Source organism: Elephas maximus, chromosome 19, assembly GCF_024166365.1.
Source record: "Elephas maximus indicus isolate mEleMax1 chromosome 19, mEleMax1 primary haplotype, whole genome shotgun sequence".
Taxonomy (NCBI): domain Eukaryota; kingdom Metazoa; phylum Chordata; class Mammalia; order Proboscidea; family Elephantidae; genus Elephas; species Elephas maximus.
Window position 1 is genome coordinate 43,540,008 of NC_064837.1, and position 22,264 is coordinate 43,562,271.

Here is a 22,264-nt window from a genome sequence, read left to right on the forward strand (position 1 = left end):
CTGTTATTATCCCCATTTTATAGATGCGGAGACTGAGGCTCAGGCTTCATTCAGAAGTGACTGTAAAGAACAGGACTTGTGGGAAACAGTTTGGTGGTTCCTCAAAAAGTTAAACATAGAATTGCCATATGATCCAATGATCCCAACTGTGATCTTTAAGGTGGTGTGTCAGTTTGGCTGGGCCATGATTCTCAGTGGTTTGGCAGTTATGATGTAGTTTGGCAGTTGTATAATGATGTATAATCACCTCCATGATGAAATCTTATGTAGTGTGATCTCTTCATGGTGGGATCTACTGTGAGTAGCCAATCAGTTGAAAGGGAGTTTCCTTGGGGCTGTGGCCTGCATCCAATATAGATGGACTTTCTGGCAAGGCTCTTAGGCTTTTGCTCGCTCTGGATCCTGCAGCTGGCTCCTGTTCACCTGACATCCGGTTCTTCGGACTTGAGCTAGCAGCTTGCCTGCCGATCTTGGGGTTCGTCAGCTTCTGTGGTTTCGATCTTGGGTTCACCAGCCCCTATAGCTATGTGAGTCAGGAGAAACCTCTAGCCTGACCCATGGACTTGGGATTTCCAGCCTCTCCAACTTCATGAGCCACTTACTTGATATAAAGCCCTCTCTCTATCTATGTACAGACAGATGCTTCACTGGTTTTGCTTCTCTAGAGAGCCCAGCATAAGACGCTGAGAGTGGTTCTAGAGAAACAAAATTGTAAGGATGAGTTTTCTAAATTGATTCTCAAGTCTGGTTAGTCTTAAAGACATTGATGACCCTGCTTCCGGTGGTAAAGAGGGCACTGCTAATCCATGGCGTAAGGTGGCAATAGAAATAGGCAAAATATCACCACCAATAGATCACATATTGGTGAGAGGTGAGGCTCAGGGTCATCACATGCTTGTACCTCTCTACAATTTTGTCATAATGAGAAGTATAAGGAAGCTCGTTGGTTGGTCCTACTTTCTCTAGACAAAGTAGTAAAAGAAAGGGATGAGCTCAGGGGCTCAGAGTCGAAGCTCAAGCGCTGCATAAACGACCTCAAAGTTTCCACTTGTGTCTTGAAAGAAAACTTTATTTCCTGTAGGATAGAGCTGATATTGCCGAAAACTAAGCCCAGAATTTTATTGTAAAAGTGGCTTAATTACAACACCAACTGAATTCCCAACCTCAAGTGATGTCTGAAGTTAAGGTGAGGGCATTGATTGGTCAGAAATGGGATGCTGAAAGTTGGGATGGGGACATATGGGCAGATAATCAGGAAGCTGGGGACCCTGAGCCCCTAAATTTGGTTGAATCACTCCTGCTAACAGAACTAGCCCTCCCACTCCCATTTGAAGCAATTACTCCATCTTTATCCGATAAGCCACCTTCTCTGGTAAAACCATTAACCTCTCCACCGCCATTTGTTGAGATTCACCCAGCTACATCGGAAGAGACTTTGTCTGAGTCATTGCCTGGGGTGTTGCCTGAGGCAGATGCCTTACAAGACAATGCTGAATGTTCCCAAAACATATCCCCACCATCCATTTTGGCTTCTAGGCTAAATTCCCAGGGAACCCCAAAAGGTGAAGTACAAAGTGTGACCCAGGAGGAGGTACGCAACACTCCAAAAAAACTGCTTGACTTTTCTAATGGGTACAAACAGAAACCTAGGGAATATGAGTGGGAATGGCTATTAAGGGTGTGGGATAATGGTGCAAGGAAGATAAGGATGGATCAGCCTGAATTTACTGATATGGGCCCACTAAGTACAGATACTTCATTAAATGTTTCAACTCAAGAGGTTAGGAAAGGATCTAATAGTTTATTTGGTTGCGTTACTGAAGCGTGGATTATGCTGTGGCCTACACTAAATCAAGCTGAAGTACCAAACCTGCCTTGGCATACTATAGAAGAAGGAATCCACAGGATTAGGAAAATTGGCATGCTAGAGTGGATTTATCAGGTTAGACCCACAGACCCACACATGGAGTGCACAGAGGATACATCTTTTACCACAATGGTGAGGAACAAATTTGTGAAGGGGAGCCCCAGCATCCTCAAAGACTGCTGTGATTGCTATTTTATGTAAGTCAGATTTGACAGTGGGAATTGCCCTAGCTGAGTTAAAACACCTAACTACAATGGGGCTGATTAGACCTTGTGGTGGTTGGGGCCAAGTGGTGTCGCTCAATCAACAAAGACAAGGTTGGCATGGTTACCGTAATGGACCATGGAGCCAAAGCAGTAATCAGAATAGCCTGGCTCCTATGGACTTCTGGCGTGGGCTACTTGGTCATGGTGTCCCTAAGTGTGAAATAGGTAGGAAATCTTCGAAATATTTACTTGATCCGTACAAACAAATGAATTCTAGGTCAAGCGAACAGCAGTCTAATTCGAATTGTCAGAATAGAGAGTCACGGCTCTTTAATCAATTCCCAGACTTGAGCAAGTTTGAAGACCCAAAACCCCTTAAATGAAGGGGGGGCCAGGTTCCCTTGAGGAAGGACCCCACTACACTGCTAAAAATTTGTACTGTTAATCTTTCTTCCAGCCTTTTCCAAAGGGATCTATGGCCTTTTACGAGAATTACTGTTCGTTGGGGAAAAGGAAATAGACTTTTCAGGGATTACTGGATACTAGCTCTCAACGGACACTAATACCAGGAGACTCAGTATGTCACTGGGCCCACCAGTCAGAGTGGGGGTATATGGTTGTTGTTGTTGTTAGGGGCTGTCGAGTCGATTCTGACTCATAGTGACCCTATGCACAACGGAATGAAACACTGCCCAGTCCTGCACCATCCTCATAATTGTTGCTATGCTTGTGCCCATTGTTGCAACCACGGTGTCAATCCATCTCATTGAGGGTCTTCCTCTTTTTCAGTGATTTCCTTCTCTAGTGACTGATTCCTCCTGATTACATGTCCAAAGTATGTGAGACATAGTCTCACCATCCTTGCTTCTAAGGACCACTCTGGTTGTACTTCTTCCAAGAGAGATTTGTTTGATCTTTTGGCAGTCCGTGGTATATTCAATATTCTTCGCCAACACCACAATTCAAAGGCATCAATTCTTCTTTGATCTTCTTTATTCATTGTCCACCTTTCGCATGCGTATGAGACAATTGAAAACACAACAGCTTGGGTCAGTCCTCAAGATGACATCTTCGCTTTTCAACAATTTGCCCAATGCCATGCATCTTTTCCGATTTCTTGATGCTGCTTCCGTGGATGTTGATTGTGGATCCAAGTAAAATGAAATCCTTGGCAACTTCATTCTTTTCTCCATTCATCATGATGTTGGTTATCGGTCCATTTGTGAGGATTTTTGTTTTCTTTATGTTGAGGTATGGTCCATACTGAAGGCTGTGGTCTTTGATATTCATCAGTAAATGCTTCAAGTTCACTTTCAGCAAGCAAGGTTGCGTCATCTGCATAATGTAGGTAAATGGGTTTTCCCCCAATCCTGACACCCCCCATCCTTCTTCATATAGTCCAGCTTCTCGGATTATTTGCTCGGCATACAGATTGAACAGGTATGGTGAAAGATACAACCCTGATACACATCTTTCCTGACTTTAAACCGTGCAGTATCCCCTTGTTCTGTTTGAACAATTGCCTCTTGATCCGTGTACAGATTCCTCCCCATGAGCACAATTAAGTGTTCCAGAATTTCCATTCTCCACAACGTAATACATAATTTGTCACAGTCTATGCAGTCGAATGCCTTAGCATAGTCAATAAAACACAGGTAAACATCTTTCTGGTATTCTCTGCTTTCAGCCAGGATCCATCTGACATCAGCAACGATTTCCTGGTTCCACGTCCTCTTCTAAATCCAGCATCTGGCAGTTCTCTGTCAATATACTGATGCAGCCACTTTTGAATGATCTTCAGCAAAATTTTGCTTGCATGTGATATTAGTGATATTGTTCAATAATTCCCGCATTCGGGTGAATCACCTTTCGTGGGAATAGGCAGAAATATGGATCTCATCCAGTTGGTCGGCCGGGTAGCTGTCTTCCAAATTTCTTGGCACAGACAAGTGAGCACTTCCAGCACTGCATCTGATTGTTGATACATCTCAATTGGTATTTAGTCAATTCCTGGAGGCTTGTTTTTTGCCAATGCCTTCAGTGCAGCTTGGGCTTCTTCCTTCAGTACCATTGGTTCCTGATCATATGTTACCTCCTGAAATGGTTGAAACATCAACCAATTCTTTTGATGCTTCCTGCATCATTTAATATTTTCCCTGTAGAATCCTTCAGTATTGCAACCCGAGGCTTGAATTTTTCATCAGTTCTTTCAGTCTGAGAATTGCTGAGCCTCTTCTTCCTTTTTGGTTTTCTATCTCCAGGTCTTTGCACATGTCATCATAATACTTTGTCTTTTAAAGCCACCCTTCGAAATCTCCTGTTCAGTTCTTTTACTTCATCATTTCTTCCTTTTGCTTTAGCCGCTTGACACTTGAAAGCAAGTTTCAGAGCCTCCTCTGACATCCATCATGGTCTTTTTTTCTTGCCTGTCTTTTCAATGACCTCTTGCTTTCTTTATGAATGATGTCCTTGATGTCATTGCACAACTTGTCTGGTCTTCAGTCATTAGTGTTCAATGCTTCAAATCTCTTCTTGAGATGGTCTTTAAATTCAGGTGGGCTATACTCAAGGTCGTACTGTGGCTTCCCTGGACTTGTTCTAATTTTCTTCAGTTTCAACTTGAACTTCCATATGAGTAATTGATGGTCTGATCCATAGTCAGCCCATGGCCTTGTACTGACTGATGATATTGAGCTTCTCCATCATCTCTTTCCACAGATGTAGTCTATTTGATTCCTGTATATTCCATCTGGTGAGGTCCATGTGTATAGTTGCCATTTATGTTGGTGAAAAAAGGTATTTGCAATGAAGAAGTCGTTGGTCTTTCAAAATTCAATCATGTGATCTCCAGCATCGTTTCTATCACAAAGGCCATATTTTCCAACTAGTGATTATTCTTTGTTTCCAACTTTCACATTCCAATCACCAGTAATTATCCGTGCATCCTAATTGCATGTTCGATCAAGTTCAGTCTGCAGAAGCTGGTAAAAATCTTTAATTTCTTCATCTTTGGCCTTAGTGTTTGGTGGGTAAATTTGAATAATAGTCATATTAACTGGTCTTCCTTGTAGGGATATGGATATTATCCTGTCACTGACAGCGTTGTACTTCAGGATAGATCTTGAAATGTTCTTTTTGATGATGAATGCAACACCATTCCTCTTCAAGTTGTCATTCCCAGCGTAATAGACCATATGATTGTTGGATTTGAAATGACCAATACCAGTCCGTTTCAGCTCATTAATGCCTTGGATATTGATGTTTATGCATTCCATTTCATTTTTGATTATTTCCAATTTTCCTTGATTCACACTTCGTACATTCTGGGTTCCAATTGTCAATGGATGTTTGCAGCTGTTTCTTCTCATTTTGAGTCATGCCACATCAGCAAATGAAGGCCCTGAAAGCTTGACTCCATCTACATCATTAAGGTTGACTCTACTTTGAGGAGGCAGCTCTTCCCTTCCAACCTGAGGGGTCATCTTCCGGGACTATATCAGACAATGTTCCACTTCTATTCATAAGGCTTTCACTGGCTAAATTCTTTTCAAAAGTAGACCATGAGTTCCTTCTTCCTAGTCTGACTTAGTCTGGAAGCTCAGCTGCAATCTGTCCGCCATGGGTGACCCTACTGGTATTTGAGTACTGGTAGCATACCTTCCAGCATCACAGCAACACACAAGCCCCCGCAGTATGATAAACTGACAGACGCACGGGCGTATATGGAAGCCAGGTTATTAATGAAGTCCTAGCTATGTCTGTCTCACAGTAGGTCCAGTGGATCCCTGAGCTCATCCTGTAGTGATTTCTCCAGTTCCAGAATGCAAAACTGGAATGCATATACTCAGCAACTGACAGAACCCCAACATTGGATACCTGACAAGTGGAGTAGGGGCTATTATGGTAGGAAAAGCCAAGCGGAAGTCATTAGAACTGCCCTTACCTAGGAAAGTAATAAACCAAAAGCAATACTGCATTCCTGGAGGGATTGCAGAGATTACTGCCACCATCAAGGACTTGAAGAATTCAAGGGTGGTGATTCCCACCACCTGCCCATTCAAATTGCCTATTTGACCTGTGCAAAAAACAGAAGGATCTTGGAGAATGAAAGTGGATTATCGAAAATTTAACCAGGTGATGACTACAATTGCAGCTGGTATTCCAGATGTAGTTTCATTGCTTGAGCAAATTAATATATCTCCTGGTGCCTGGTATGCAGCTACTGATGTGGCTAATGCTTTTTTCCTCCATACCTGTTTCAAAGGACTGCCGAAAACAGTTTGCTTTTAGCTGGCAAGGCCAGCAATACATCTTCAGTGTCTTACTTCAGAGGCATATCAACTCTCCAGCCCTATGTCATAATGTAGTCCGCAGGGACCTTGATCACCTTTCTCTTCCACAAGACATCACACAAGCAAAATGATGACATTATGCAGATTGAGGTAGAAGTGTCAATGACTCTGGACTTATTGGTAAAACTTTTTTGTGCTCTGTTGTTGTTGTTAGGTGCTCTTGAGTTGGTTCTGACTCATCGTAACCCTATATACGACAGAATGAAACACTGCCCAGTCCTGTTTCATCCTTGCAATGGTTGTTATGCTTGAGCCAATCGTGGCAGCCACTGTGTCAATCCATCTCTTTGAGTGTTTTCTTCTTTTTCACTGACCGTCTACTTTACCAAGCATGATGTCCTTCTCCAGGGACTGGTTCCTCCTGAAAACATGTCCAAAGTATGTGAGACAAAGTCTCACCATCCTTACTTCTAAGGAGCATTCTGGTTGTACTTCTTCCAAGACAGATTTGTTTGTTCTTCTGGCAGTCCATGGAATACACAGTATTCTTCGCCAACACCATAATTCAAAGGCGTCAATTCTTCTTCCATCTTCCTTATTCACTGTCCAGCTTTCACATGCATATGAGGTGATTGAAAACACCACAGTTTAGGTCAGGTGCACCTCAGTCCTCAAGGTGACATCTTTGTTTTTTAATACTTTATGGAGGACTTTTGCAGCAGATTTGCCCAACGGAATGTGTCATTTCATTTTTTGACTGCTGCTTCCATCAGTGTTGATTGTGGGTCCATGTAAAATGAAATGCATGACAACTTCAATATTTTCTTGGTTTATCATGATGTTGCTTATTGGTCCAGTTGTGCGAATTTTTGTTTTCTTTATGTTGAGGTGTAATTATGCTAGAGAGTGGGAAATTAATCTGACAAAAATTCAAGCACCTTCCACCTCAGTGAAATTTCTAGGGGTCCTGTGGTGTGGTGTGGGTCATGTTGACATATTCCTTTTAAAGTGAGGGATAAGTTATTGCATCTGGCCCCTCCCACAGCTAAAAAGGAGGCACAAAGCCTAGTGACCCTCTTTGGATTTCAGAGGTCACATATCCCTCATTTGGGTGTACTACTTCGGCCTATTTATCATGTGACTCTAAAAGCTGATAGTTTTGAGTGGGGCCCAGACCAAAAGAAGGCTCTTCAGCAGGTCAGGCTGCCATGCAGGTGGCTCTGTCACTTGGGCCATATGATTCAGCTGATCCAATGGCACTTGAAGTGTCAGTCAGTCCAGATAGAGATGCTGGTGGAGTCTATGGCAGGCACTTATTGATGAATCACAGTACAGATCCTTAGGATTTTTGAGTAAAGCCCTGTCATCCTCTGCAGATAACTACTCTCCTTTGGAGAAATAGCTTTTGGCTTGTTACTAGGCTTCAGTAGAGACTGAAAGCTTAACTATGCACCACCAAGTCACCATGCAGCCTGAGCTGCCCATCATGGACTGGGTGTTGTCTGACTCACAGAGCCATAAAGTTGGATGTGTGCAGCAGGGCTCCATCATTAAATGGAAGTGATATATACAAGATCCTCTGAGTAGGACCTGAAGGCACAAGAAAGTTGCCTGACAAAGTGACCCAAATACCCGTGGTCTCCACTTGACACATTACCATCCATCTCCCAGTCTGCACCTATGGCCTCAAGGGGAGTTCCTTATGATCAGTTGACTGAGGAAGACAAAACTTTTGCCTGGCTTACAGATGTTCTGTGCGATATGCATGCACTACTCGGAAGTGGACAGCTGCGGCACTACAGCCCCTTTCTGGGAACTCTCTGAAGGACAGCGGTAAAGGGAAATCTTCTAAATGGGCAGAACTTCAAGCAGTGCACCCTTGTTGTTCACTCTGCTTGGAAGGAGAAATGGCCAGATGTGCAACTGTATACTAATTCATGAGCTGTGGCCAATGATTTGGCGGGATAATCAGGGACTTAGAAGGAACATGATTGGAAAACTGGAGACAAGGAGATATGGGAAAGAGGTGTGTGGATAGACCCCTCTGAATGGGTCAAAGAAGTGAAGATATTTGTGTCTCATGTGAATGCTCTCCAAAGGATGACCACAACAGAGGAAGATTTTAACAATCAAGTCAATAGGATGACACGTTCTGTGAAAACCTGTCATCCTCTTTTCCAGCCACTCCCGTCATTGCCCAATGAGCTCATGACCAAAGTGGTCATGGTGGCAGGGATGAGGTTATTCATGGGTTCAGCAATATGGACTTCCAATCACCAAGGCAGACTTTGCTACAGCCACTGCTGAGCACCCAATCTGCCATCAGCAGAGACCAATACTGAGTCCCTAATATGGCACCATTCCTTGAGGTGATCAGCCAAGAATCTGGTGACAGGTTGATTACATTGGACTGCTACCATCATGGAAAGGGCAGTGTTTTGTTCTTATTAGAATAGACACTTACTCTGGACACGGATTTGCCTTCCCTGCACGCAATGCTTCTGCCAAAACTACCATCGGTGGACTTACAGAATGCCTTAACCACTTCCATGTTATTCCAGATAGCATCGCCTCAGATCAAATGACGTGTGGCAATGGGCCCATGCTCATGGAATTCAGTGGTCTTACCATGTTCCCTTTCATTCTGAAGCAGCTGGCTTGATAGAACAATGGAATGGCCTTCTAAAGACACAATTACAGTGCCAGCTAGGTGGCAGTGCCTGGCAGGGTTGGGGCAATGTTCTCAAAGAGGTTGTATATGCTCGAAACCAGCGTCAAATATATGGTGCTGTTTCTCCCATAGCCAGGATTCATGGGTCAAGGATTCAAGGGGTGGAAATGGGAGTGGCACCACTCACTGTTACGCCTAGTGACCCACTTACAAAATTTTTGCTTCGTGTACTTACGACCCTATGCTGTGCAGGTCTAGAGATCTTAATTCCAAAAGGAGAAATGCTCTCACCTGGAGACACATCACTGAGTTCATTGAACTGAATGTTAATAATGCCATTTGGCCACATTGAGCTCCTTATGTCTCTGGATCAACGAGCAAAGAAGGGAGTTACCATATTGGCTGGTGTGATTGATCCTGATAACCTAGAGGAAATTGGATTGATATTACCTAATGGAAGTAAAGAACAGTATGTCTGGAATACAGAAGATCCCTTAGGGCATCTCTTAGGACTACCATGCCCTGTGATTAAAGTCAATGGAAAACTACAGCAACCTAATTCTGATATGACTACTAAGGGCCTAGACCCTTCAGGAATGAAGGTTTGGGTCACCCCACCAGGCAAAGAACCATGACCAACTGAGGTGCTTGCCGAGGGCAAGGGAATAGGGAATGGGTGGTGGAAGAAGGTAGTTCTAAATACCAGTTACAACCATGTGACCAGCTGCAGAAATGACGACTATAATTCTTATGAGTATTTCTTCCTTGTATGCATGCACCAAGTATTTTTTTTCTTTACTTATAAAATATAAGATGTAAACAAGGCTAGTGTGTTTTTAGTTGTATGCGTGTTATTTGTATCATGTTAGGTGCAAGTATGACTTCATAATTTCCTTTATTCAGAGATTATGTATGATTTAAGGAGATGTGTACAGGTGCCAGGTTGACAAGTGGTGGACTGTAATCATTAAGGCTGTGTGTCAACTTGACTGGGCCATGACTCTCAGTAGTTTGGTAATTATGATATAGTTGGTCAGTCATATAATGAAATAACCACCTCTATGATGATGATATCTTATGTAGTATGATCACCTCCATGATGGGATCTGCTGTGAGCAGCCAATCAGTTGAAAGTGAGTTTCCTTTGGGGTGTGGTCTGCATCCAATATAGGCGGACTTTCTGGCAAGGCTTACAGGCTTTTGCTCAGTCTCAATCCTGCGCTGGTTCCTGATCATCTGACCTGCTGTTCTCGAGGCTGGAGCCAGCAGCTTGCCTGCCCACCTTGGGATTCTTCAGCCTCCATGGTCTGGATCTTGGGTTCACCAGGTTTGACAGCCCCTGCAGCTATATGAGTCGAGAGACACCTCCAGCCTGACCCATGGACTTGGGACTTCCATCCTGTACAACTGAGTGAGTCACATCCTTGACTCTGCATATATACGTACATACATACATACATATATACGTATACACACACACACACACACACACACACACTTCACTGGTTTTGCTTCTCTAGAGAACCTAGCTTAAGACATAAGTATACACCCAAATAATTGAAATCAAGGATGCAAATACTTGTACACCGATATTCACTGCAGCACTATTCGCAGCAGCCAAAAGGTGGAAATAACCTAAATGTCCAACAGATGAATAAATAATCAAAATGTGGTACTTACATACAGTGAAATACTACTCAGCCAGGAGGAGAAATGAAGTCTTGATATATGCTACATGGATGAACCTTGAAAACATTATGCTAAGTGAAATAAGCCAGGCACAAAGGACAAATATTATATGATTCCACTTACCAAAAAAAATCCAGAATAGGCAAAGGTATAGTGACCAAAGTTTATTAGTGGTTACCAGGGGCTGGAGGGAGCTGGAAGTGGGAGTCATTCCTTAGGGGCATTGAGTTTCTGTTAAGGTGATGGAAAAATTTGGAAATACATAGTGGTGATGGTTGCACGATATGATGAAAGTAATTAAGTTGTACATGTAAAAAATGTTGAAGCTGCAAATGTTTTGTTTTATATATAGACATACATTTTAACCACAATTAAAAAAAAAAAAGAGCAGGACTGAGCTGGACTTCAAGGATCCACATGTGGTGTGTTTCTGAATGAATGAATAACCCAGATTCTGGGGAACAAACAGAGGTCTCCCATCATTGGGTTCTGAGTGCTTGGCTTCTCTGGGGAGGGGCTGGAGTTTTCCTGAAGGAAGTAGAAATTTCACTGTTAGTCATTCTGGGAAGGGGGAAATCCCAGTACAGAATATGAGGGGGCCGGTGGAGAGGGAGAGGGCAGAGCAGGGAACCAGGGACTGTGTTGGGAGTTGGGCCCTGGGGGAGGAACTAGAGGGCAGGCAGCTGCCACCTTGAAGCAGGCTGGGAGACCCAAGAGCTGACACCAGGAGGAGCCCTGGGGAGGGGCCTGAGAGTGGCTGAAGGTAGCGTTCCCGTCTAGACTTCTTTGGGTAGTAATTTCCAGACTTCAGTGAAGTCTTGGCAAAAGTCAGAGCTTTGGGGGGAAATTACTAGGAGGATCTGTGGCACAACTTCGGACAAGGCAGTCATTGGGAAAGCAGCCTTGTTCCATTCTCTGAGCCCTGTGTGGAGAGATAGAAAGGAGGAAGCTGCTCCAGGAAACCCAGGAAGTGGCCTGAAGCAAATCGAGGCTTGATCCAAACCGTGGGCAGCCCACAGGGTGGGGTGCAACTGCAAAAGCTGAGGCAAGACAAACCCCAGAAAGAAAAGAGCTGTGGGGAGGGGTCCTAGTCCTGCTGTAATGTGGGTGGTCCACAGGTCAACAGACACAAAGCCTATGTAAATTCAGTATTGGAACACTCCTAGAGGAGCTTCCAAAAGACTTAGGTTCCAAGTTCTCCCTTCTGGAGGCTGGGGAATTGATACAACGAAGTTCCAGTCTTTCCAGCCTTGGCTCACTGGTTCACCTTCTGACCTACTCATCAAGGTGCACAGGGATAGTGATGGGAAAACTGAGGTGGGAAAGTAGGTTCTCCTTTTAATTCAGCCTCTTCTACTAAGAATTCATCTGAAGAGAGTGCTCTTCTCTGTACCCTTGCACCTATCCTGCCTCCCGCATTGGCCAGGTCTTCCTCTTCCTGCAGCAGAGTAGCTAGCTTCTTGACTGTTCCTTACCCTGCACACTGCCACCTCTATCCCTCTCCCCTCTTCCCAGGACCAGCCCATTCTCCTTCAGGAAGCCGTTCTTGATTTCATCCCGTCTAATGAGGTCTTCTACCTTCATTTTATGTTTGAGTCTCAATTATTGGGTCTATGGCCGTCTCTTATAACGGGGTATCCCTGAGAGCAGAGCTGGTGTCTCTTCTCAAGACGCCAGCACCTGACTTTTTCCACCTGGCATCAGCTAGGTTATATCACTATCTACCCAGCCACGCAAATCAAATTGGGGCTGGTAAGCGGGGGAGGGTGGAGGAGGTGGATGCAACATGTACAAACTGGGAGCTGTTTATTTGTTGCCATGAGAAGCTTATGTACAAAGAAGGCACAAGAAGGGGGAGGAAGCTCCCCTGCTACAGTACCGTGGAAGAGCGTTGGGGCTGGGGAGGAGGCTGGCCAACAGGCAGGGTCAGGAGAGGTTTTCTGGAACCAGCCTCAATTTCTAGAATGGGCCTCAGGATGCAGCCTAGGGAGGTGGGGGGCAGAGCCAGGTTGGCTCGGAAAGCCAACAACAGCCAAGAAGACTTCTAGGCCTCCAGCCCGTGGTCAGTGGGGGACAGAACGGGGCTGGCTGGATGGGGTAGCGCCAGGGCTCCCTCCCTGTTCTACATTCACACGTCACTCCCTCTGTGACCTTGTAGGCATCTCTCCAGGCCCTCATGAGGCCAGGATGGTAGTGATGGATCAGAAGGGGTAGCTCCTCTACTCTTCCAATGTCTCCTGGTCCCGGCATTGGTCCAGCCCCTCTGCTGAGGATTCTATTGTGCTCCCTGGGGGAGTTCCTGCACCACGTGTTCAGGGCGTCCAGTGGTTTGTCTGTCCTTGTTCCTTTAGGCTGTATTCCCTACAAGTTCAGTCAGTGGCCAAGGAAAGAGGCTTCACAGAGACCCATGAAAGCAAGTTCTGGGCACCTTCTTTCTAGCTCATTTTGCTCTTGGGTCTAAGAATGCCAGGTCCAGCAAATGCCCCCTCGAACAACCTTAGGCAGAACCCCCAGCTCTCTGGCCTGAGTGCTGGGAAGCTGCAGTTGGGGGTCCAATGGGCTCTCCCTGTCAGTAGTTTTAATCCCGAGAAGAATCAATCCAGTGACTATGGCTCAAGATGGATCCAGTGCGAATGCGGGAAAGTGTCACCACATTGGGGGTCTTTTCCTCCTGGCTCTGATGGAGGCCCTTTGGCTTGGTTTTGGCACAGGCCGAGGCTGGGGGGCATGACATGTCCATGCACTATCCCTGGTGCACAAGCACAGTCTGGGTATAGTGGGATCCACACGTGTCCAGGGCACAGGGCCGCAGTGTGCTTGGCACTGGCAGGTCCACACCGCAGCCCTCCCGCCGCGGGGTACCTAGGCCAGACAACACATGCATGCACTTGAGGAGGTGCGCTTGCCTGAGCCTGCCGGTGCCCACCAAAGGCCACGGCCCCTGCGGACTGTCAGGGGCATAACTTAAGATAAATAGGAAGAAGGGGGTATTGGGGGAGGGGGCTGGGAGGATGTCAGTAGTATCGGTCCCGAGTCTGCCAGCTGGTCACCCAGTGCTTCTTGGTGGGCACGGTGTTCCCTGGAGGTGGGTAGCGCTCCTCCTCAGGGATCCGTACTGCGTGGTACTTGGGCATGATCTGATAATAGCGGGTCCGCTGAAAGAAGTCACACTGGGGTTGGGGGAAGAAGAGAAAGAGCATCAGCACCCAGCTTTCAAGCTGGTGGGCACACGTGCCTAGTCTCTTCCTCCCCCACCCAGAGGTCCTCAAAACCAGGACCCCTGACTCAAAAACCCCCAATCTCCCTGTGCCAAGACGGGAAGGACAAAGTTCCCCACCCCAGACCCCAAAGGAAGGAGGAATTGAGGAAGGCAGAGAGGAGAGGAAGAGGCAGATGGAGACAGAGGGGCGGCTGCAGAGATTGTTGGGGGACTGGCTAGGAAGGCGAGTGTCTCCCCTGAACACAGTGTGGGGAGTGAGGCTGGCTTGTTATCCTGGCTTTGGAGGAAAAGTGCTGGTTCTGAGAAGGAAGGACTCCACTAACCTCCCCCTCCCCTGGGGGGTGGGAATGGGAGTATAGAATCATTGTGGAAATTCACCTTGTGACCTACAAGAGATGAGGCCTAGTCTTGGCCTTGGCCTTTTCAATTCCCAGAGAGCAAAGTGGCCACGAGGAAGGTTTTATGGTTCCCTCTTGGGGTCCCAAGTCCCTGAGGGGCTCAGTGAGGGGCTGGTGAGAGGCAGAATCCCCCAAGGGCATGGGAGGGGAGGCAGGCAGAGTGGCCTCCTCTTTGGGGACAGGCTGAGGTGCAGTGCGGGCCCATAAAGGAAGAGGAGCAGACAGGACAGAGTCAGAGCCCCGGCTAGCTGTGGGGCTTGGGGAAGAGGGCCCGGAGGCCGCGTTACCCGGGTGGGCCAGGGGCGGGGGGCTGCCCCCCTCAGTAGTCGTCGGTCAGCCTCTCCGTCTCTGACGGCTGGCTCTTCATCTCCGCCTTCTGCCTCTTAGCTTCATACAGGGCGCGAGTGCGGGCTCGCTTGAAGAAGCCGCACTGCGGGAGGGGAGCAGGTGGGGAGGGGCCATCAGGGGGGGCCTGGGGTGTCCCTGCCAGCAGCACTCATGGACTGGGCCCTAGGGCTGGGGAGCCTGGATGCCTGGGTCGTGGCCCCAGCTTGATGGTGTGGCCAGAAGCCAGAGCTCCTGGAGTCCCGTTTCCAGTTTGCAGCTCCCCCCATAAGCTCAGGCAGGAGCATCCCTTCTGGGTAAAGTGAGGATGGGGCAGGGGTGAGACTGGAAGCTGTGGAGGGGGAGGGGAGGAGAGAGGGGAAGGGTGAGATGGAAGTGAGGAATGGGATGGGGAGACACAGGATGAAGGGAGAGTTGGTGGGGGTCTGCTGGCAGGAGCCTGGGAGTGGGAGTCCTGGAGGTGGGCTGGGCACCTAACCTTCCACAGCAAGAGGATGATCAGTCCCAGAAGCAGCAGCCCCGCACCCACAGCCACGAGCACCAGCCACAGCTCGATCTCTGCCGGCAACTCCTCCACCAGGTCAGAGTCAATGTCCACAGAGAACTGGAGGGGGAGAGAAGGAACTAAGCCTTGTCTGTCTCTGCCCTCTTAATCCTATCCTCACCCCTCCAGGCTCTGCTGCACCCTGGACCCTGCTGTTTGACTTACTGCCAATAGGGGGCACCAAGGGACTGGAAAAAGTCCCTGCCTGCCCCGTTGACATCAGCAGGTCCGTTCTCCTGCTGCTTCTTGAGCATTTACGTGGCTCCAGAGGAGCAGCGTCAGATCTGGGAGGCGCTGGAGTCTGTCTGGGTTGGTGATGCACATATCTGGGCTTGGGCACCAGCTCCACGCCTGATTGCCTGTGTGACCTTGGTCAAGTAATTTCACCTTCTCTGCATCTCCATTTCATGCTCTCTGACAAGGGAATAATCATGCCCCCACCTCATAGTATAGCAGAGTGGCCAAAAGCATGAGTTCTGGAGCTAGACTGCCTGAGCTTGAGTCCTAGCTGCATGACCTCGCGCAAGTTACTTAACCTCTCTGTTGCTCACTTGTAAAATGAGTATTGATAATAATGCCTACCTCACAGGTTGTTGGGGAGGATTAAACGTGTTTAACAGGATAGACAAACTGGTAGACAGTGAGTATTCCGTAAATATTTGCTCCAAAACAAGGGACACACGGTACACAGTACCATTCTTTTTCTTTCCCTACGATGGCTATACATGTATTTTTTTTTCTGATTATATATGACTTGTTTTTTTACAAAATTCAGGTGATATAAAGAAAAAAACTCCTAGTATTGTTTCTACCTAAAAATAACTATCTCTAACATTTTGGTGAATCTCTTTAATGCATATATTAAACATATACACTTCTTCCACATAAAGAGGAGCATATGACACAGACTGTTCAGCAACCTGCTTCTTTTTTCACTTAATATCATCCTCTTTCCATGTTAATTGATATACATTGACTTAGTCTCTTCTGATGACTGCATAATCATTGTAAGAAATGTATCATCTTTTATTAAAGGAAGCCCTTGCTGAAGGACATGAAGATAATTGTTTCCAATTTTCTGCCATTACCAACAACGCTCTAAATATCCCCACTTATTTATCTTTGCATACTTGGCCTATTTGCTCCTTAGGAAATATCACCATGTGCTGGATCAAAGGAAACATGCATTTTAAATTTTAATAGATATTCACAAGTTCATTTCCAAAATGAATTTACCAGTTTATACTCCAGTCAATAGCCTGAGGGACTGTCCATTTCCTTCCATCCTCTTCAGCACCAGACTTACTGTAGCTGTTTTTATTTTCATTTCTTAATCAGTGAGTTATTTGTATTTCACCCTATGCACACTGCCTGTTTATGTCCCTTGTCTTTATATATTAAAAATATCTACTAATACTTGCCCATATATGCTGCAACTTTTTTAAAGCAATATATCATTTGCCCTTTCAGTTTCTTTACCGTATCTTTTGCTGCATACAGATTTACATTTTTATACAGATTAATCTCATATAGTCAAATTTTTCCTTTGTGACTTCCGGGTTTAATAACCCCTCCTCTCTGTAGTTCAAGATAATTATTAAATTAGTCCGTATTTTCTTGTGGTAGATTAGGTTTTAATTCCTGTGTTTAAATATTTAATCTAACTCAAAGGTATTTTTGTTTGTGGTGTGAGGTAGGGATTTGGCTTTACTTTCCAAATGTGCAAACACTATGCAATAATTTTCTATTCCCACTGATTAAAAAAGCAGATTATTCCTGTCTTTTTTTTTTTTTAGAAGCTACTCTGTTCCACTGATCTTTCTGGTCTGGCTTCCTACACCTTATTAATTTATTATAGAAAATTTACCATAACATATTTAACCAGTCTGCCACACATGTCCATATTTCTATTGCTTATGTATCTCTATTCATAAACATTTTCCCAACAACTTATTAGTGATATTGTCACATTTATTCATCCAGGTGTAATGCAGAAGCAAGTTTGGGAGCTTTTTTTTTTCTTTCCAAGTTTCCCTGAATTCCACTGGGACTGGAATAATTTGGGAAGATTTGACTTGATAATATTGACTTTTGCCATCCATTATTTAAGTCTTTCTTACACATTTATTGTTACATTTATTCCCAGATATTGTATAACTTTTCTGGTGAGTTTGAATGAGATCTTCTCTGCTATGTATTATTTCCCCACATCCCCCCCGCCCCCGTCTCTGTGCTATGTTTTTGATTGGTTCTTGCCAACATTTTGGAATGCTATGAGTCTGGTATTTTTTATCTTGTCTTGAGCTCCTGAACTTCCCGAATTTTCTTATTGGTAAAATGGACTTTCGGTTGCTTATCATTTTTGCTCTGTAGATAATCGCATCATCTGCAAATAACAGTCAGTTTCTTGTGGTAGCTCCTCTATTTCACTGTATTACCCAGTTTCTCTCTCTTTATTTCTTGTGGCCAGAAGTTCACATGTACGTAGCAGATATGAGAATGAGTGTGACAACCAGTGGGTCCTGGTTCCAGTCCCTTACAAGCTTTGTCACTTTGGGCAGGTCACTTAATTTCTCCAGGCCTCAGTTTCCTCAGCCATAAAATAGATATAACAACCTCAGTCCTAATCTTTATGGAGATGTTGTGTGGCTCACATCAGCGAAAGCAATGGCTCCTGACCCTGGGCTGCCCAGTAGAATCATCTGGGGAACTTTGAAACATACCATTACCAGGTCCGACCCTCAGAGATTCAGGTTTAACTGGTCTGGAGTGAGATCCAGACACCAGAAGTTCTCCAGATGGTTCTAATGTGCTGCCAAGACTGAACGTGTGATAGTGCCCTGGCCAGAGACTGCTATCCTTGTTAGCACACTCACTCACCCATATGGTCTTGTTCTCCATGTTGATGGTCGGGACACTGGTTCGGAGGAACAGGGTGGCCCAGCCATTTACCCTGACTCGGTCAAAGTCTTTGTAATCCTGGGGGGAGGTACAAGCAAGTCAGAAGAAGCAACTGAAGCACCTCTGGACCTCCCTCCTGGCCCTAAGCACCCCAGCGTGCCTTCCCACCAGGCCACATCCTTAAACAACACCCCAAAGGTTCTGACAGCCAGGCCTCTCCTCCACACACAAATGCACATTGTTAACTCATCTGTTCATTCATTTGCACGTCAGGTCTTATGCTGGGTGCTGGGTACAGCAGAAACAAGGAAGACCATAGTCTAGGGCAGGCCTGTGGGCTAAATCTGGCCCGCCACTTGCTTTTGTAAAGTTTTTTGGCAACAGCCGTGCTCATTCATATACATATTGTCTGGCTGCTTTCACATTATGAGGGCAGAGCCCACAAAGCTGAAAATATTTATTATCTGGCTCTTTACAGGCAAAAGTTTGCTGATCCTGGCCTAGCGTGAGAAGACCGATATATGAGTAACTACGACCCAGAGTAAAAGTGGTAACTGGCATAAGGAGCTTCAGAGAAAGTTCTGTGGGTGTCCAGAGGAGGAGAGGTCATTTTTAGCTGGAAAAGTCAGACCAGGCTGACTGAGGGTGAAGCAGCGGGGGGAAGCCTTGAAGGCTGAGTAGGAGCTGACATGCGATAGCAGAGGAAGTGGGCACTCCAGGAGGAGGAAATGGCATGAGCGAAAGCATGGAGGTGGGAAAATAACAAACACATGACAGAATAACAGACACGTGACAGAGTAACGGACACATGATAGAAGGCCAGTTTGGCTGGAGACAAACAAGATGGACACATCCACATGCAGACACACAGACATAACACTGATGTGCACACGGTGACAGGTACACAACTGCACATAAAACACAGTGCTGTCCCTCTCCCACACACATCCTAGCGGCCCTGCTGTGACCCTGGGCTCGCCTTCTCCCTCCTGGGTAGGTGGCAGGAGAGACCCCCAGACCCAGGCACTGACCTCGATGAAGGTGCTGTTCCACACCCGGGCCTGCACGGTCACGTTGGTGATGACTGGAGCATCAGGAATGGGGCACTCTAGCCACACACAGTGGGCGCGACCATTGGCACAGGTCTGAGGTGGGCAGGAAATACACAGGAGGTGACAGAGTCTGAGTCTCCAGATTCTTTGCTCCAGACCTTAGACCACTCCAAAGCTTTCTTCCACTCATGGCTGACCCCAAGGGGCTGACCTCACCCCTTCATGTGCGAAGACTCCCCTCCCATCCATATGTATGCATTTAAGACACACCCTTTGAGCCAAGCACATATAGATGCCAAGGACACGGATAACATGAAATCTGGTCCCTGCTCAGGCAAATGGAGACCAGTCCCCAACACTCCCCTTGCCAGCCCCTCCCACACCGAGCCTTGCTCATGCCACTCCTCGCCTGGGATAACACTTCCCACTTCTCCACCCAGCCAGGCCTCAACTTGCCTCCCAGGCCTGTTCCTTCTCCCTTCCTACGAAGGGTGCCCTGCACCACCCACCCTTTCCCTACGCTGCACTTCCTTTTGCCCCTCCCCATTCCCCAGGCCTTATGTCCAAGGTTTTGAGCGGTTGTATCATCCCCAACAGGCTGAGGCTGTTTGGAATAGAACCACTGTCTCTTCTTTCGGTCCACTGTATTGCATGCCCCCCAAGGGCAAGGGCCATGCCTCCCCCATCAGAGTAGGGTGCTGTCTGAGGGCAGGAGTTGGGTCTCTTCCCTCTGACTACACCACCATATCAGACTGGGGTTTCTTGGTGAGTAGCACCTTGCTTCGCCTGCTCTTTGGTGCCCACACATCCTGTAATGGGGCGGCTCAATCCTCCCCACCCTGACCTGGCCACTCACCAGTAGGGTCTCAGACTTGGCTTTTTTGGCAGCAGCCAGAATGACAGGCGGGGGGCCCTGGCCTCTCCCAGGGTCCAGCTGCCGTCGTCGCCTGCGCTGTGGAGATGGCGGCCCATCCCCTGGGACCTGGGGAGAGAAGAAGTGGGAGCAGGGGAAGGGAGAAGAGGACGGGGCAGGGGAAGAGTCAGCCTCCCAAGGCGGTATGAGGGAAGACATTAGCCTTTCTGCCCTGCAGCATGCAAATGAGATGTCATACAAATGAGATGCAAAGCAAAGATCCCCCTGATGGTGTCCTTACAGAAAAAGTGAGGTTGAGAGGGTTGACAAGGCCTCCTGGTGGCTGGCAGGGCCAGGATCCGTTGCCATGGACAGTGATCTCCGTGGGGTACAGTAGCCACTTGCCATTGGCGACTTCATAAGGCCACTCCAGTCCCAGGACCAAGGTCCCCAGGGCTGCCAGCCCCTCCCCCATTGGGCCCACCTGCAGGCACAAGGGGCGTCATGAGCACTGTCTCCTGGAAAACCACCGCCATCTCACCAACCACAACCCTCCCACCTTCAGACCCCAGCCTCAGGAAGAAACCTCCCATTGCCCTCCCCAGAAGTTTCCAGTCCCCAGACTGGGACCGCCCCGCTTCCTAAGAAGCCAAATGTTCCCTTACCTGGAACTCATACTTGAGTGGACTTCCCACATCCTCCACAGTTTTCATGCCAGCCTCACCCATCACTGTCCCCCCAAAGAAGCTTTGTAGCCGGTGACTCACCCTAAGGGTAAGAAAGATGCTGGAGTCATGCAGGATGGGAGGCACAGGGCCCTGGTAGAGGGGGTGGGCACCAAGGAAGTGAGGCTGGTTAACTAAAGCTCCTCTGACATCCGGCAGGCCTGGTGTAAGCCCAGCTCTGCCACTTACTAGCTGTGTGGCCTCAAGCAACTTCTTTAGCCTCTCTGAGCCTCAGTTTCCTCACCTGTAAAATGGGGTTAATAATAGTTGCTACATCATATAGGGCTGTTGTGAGGAGTCAATGAGATGATGTACATAAAATTCTGAGCACAATGATCTCTCAAGAAATGATCGGGCCACTCCAAAGCCTTAGCTCCAGGATGGCTGACTCTCCCACTTCTCCTGCTTTACAGGAGAACCCAGAACCGAACACATCGCCGTTGATTCGGACCCAATGCATAGAAGGAGTAATAATAACCATGATGATAGTGGTTGTTGTTGTTAAGGGAAGGGACGAGCCGGGGAAGGGGAGGCCTGGAGGGAGGAGTGTCAGAGGAGCTTGGGAGATACCTTGGGTACAAGGGAGGCCCCAGCCCAGGCACAGCAGGCTGTGGGGGTGGGAGAGAGCAGGACTCACATGCTGAGTGAGGCCTGGAGCATGTAGTCCACCAGCAGAGGCAGGGTTATTGCCTGCAAGTCATCCTGGTGACTAGACCTGGTGAGGGAATGCAAGGAGGAGACATTTCAGCTGAGGCTGGGGCTAAGGGAGGCCCCAGGACACCTCAGCCCTGACCCAGCCTGGCCTCAGGTGGTCACTCACGTGGACAGCTGCAGCTGTGCCTGAAGTTCCCTTGTGTGCAGGGTCACCCCGATGACCTCGAAGGCAATGAGCAGCTCCATCTGCCACGAGGGTCAGGGGAGGCAGAGAGGGTGTTTGGGGTCTGGCAGGGGTGATGTCAGGGTGAAGCAGGGCTGGACACTAGGTTAGGGAGTTGGTTCTCTGGCCTCCTCTTCCTTCCATTCTGCGTGTGGGGTCTTCACCTCCCCACCCATCTCCACACTTTCACCTGCCTAGACTCATCTCTGCCTCCCTCTACAATTCTTTTCTCCATCAGGAGACGTCTCTTCTATTTTTGAGCTATGTTTGGGCACGTTACTAAAACTTACTAAGCCTGCGCTTTCTGTAAAATAGCACCTACCTCCTTAAAAGGTCATGAGAATTGTATCATAGAAAAGAAGCAAAGTGTCGAACTCAGGGCCCGGCACATGGTAGGTGCTCAGCACAACTTGGTTCCTCACCTCCACCTGCTCCAGCTTTGTGTATAGCCCCATACCCCACCCCACCCCCAGTCTCTGGGCTTCTCCCCATCCTCTACTACATCTGCCCCTCCCTACTCTGGTTTTGCTCCTCAAGGAGGCAGGCAGAAGCAAGGTGGATTCAGAGCTCATCAGAGGTGCAGCCTGGGACCCAAAAGAGCTGGGGGAGTCTGGAAGGTGCTCA

At 47.3% G+C, this 22,264-nt stretch overlaps 1 protein-coding gene across 2 annotated transcripts in view; it reads right to left on the reverse strand.

Annotated features, from left to right (window-relative positions):
• Positions 1-10,884: 10,884 nt before the first annotated feature.
• The window catches only part of ITGA3 (integrin subunit alpha 3), a 31,326-nt gene continuing 19,946 nt past the window's right edge, over positions 10,885-22,264 (reverse strand). For both annotated transcript variants that reach the window (XM_049860217.1, XM_049860216.1), the window contains exons 18-27: positions 21,584-21,663; positions 21,401-21,478; positions 20,704-20,806; positions 20,340-20,522; positions 20,042-20,167; positions 19,165-19,278; positions 18,113-18,211; positions 15,167-15,292; positions 14,631-14,773; positions 10,885-13,895 (exon numbers count right to left, since the gene is read on the reverse strand). In XM_049860217.1, the coding sequence (XP_049716174.1) occupies positions 14,663-14,773; positions 15,167-15,292; positions 18,113-18,211; positions 19,165-19,278; positions 20,042-20,167; positions 20,340-20,522; positions 20,704-20,806; positions 21,401-21,478; positions 21,584-21,663 (1,020 nt within the window). In that variant the 3' untranslated portion in view covers positions 10,885-13,895; positions 14,631-14,662. The remainder of the gene's footprint in view (positions 13,896-14,630; positions 14,774-15,166; positions 15,293-18,112; positions 18,212-19,164; positions 19,279-20,041; positions 20,168-20,339; positions 20,523-20,703; positions 20,807-21,400; positions 21,479-21,583; positions 21,664-22,264) is intronic.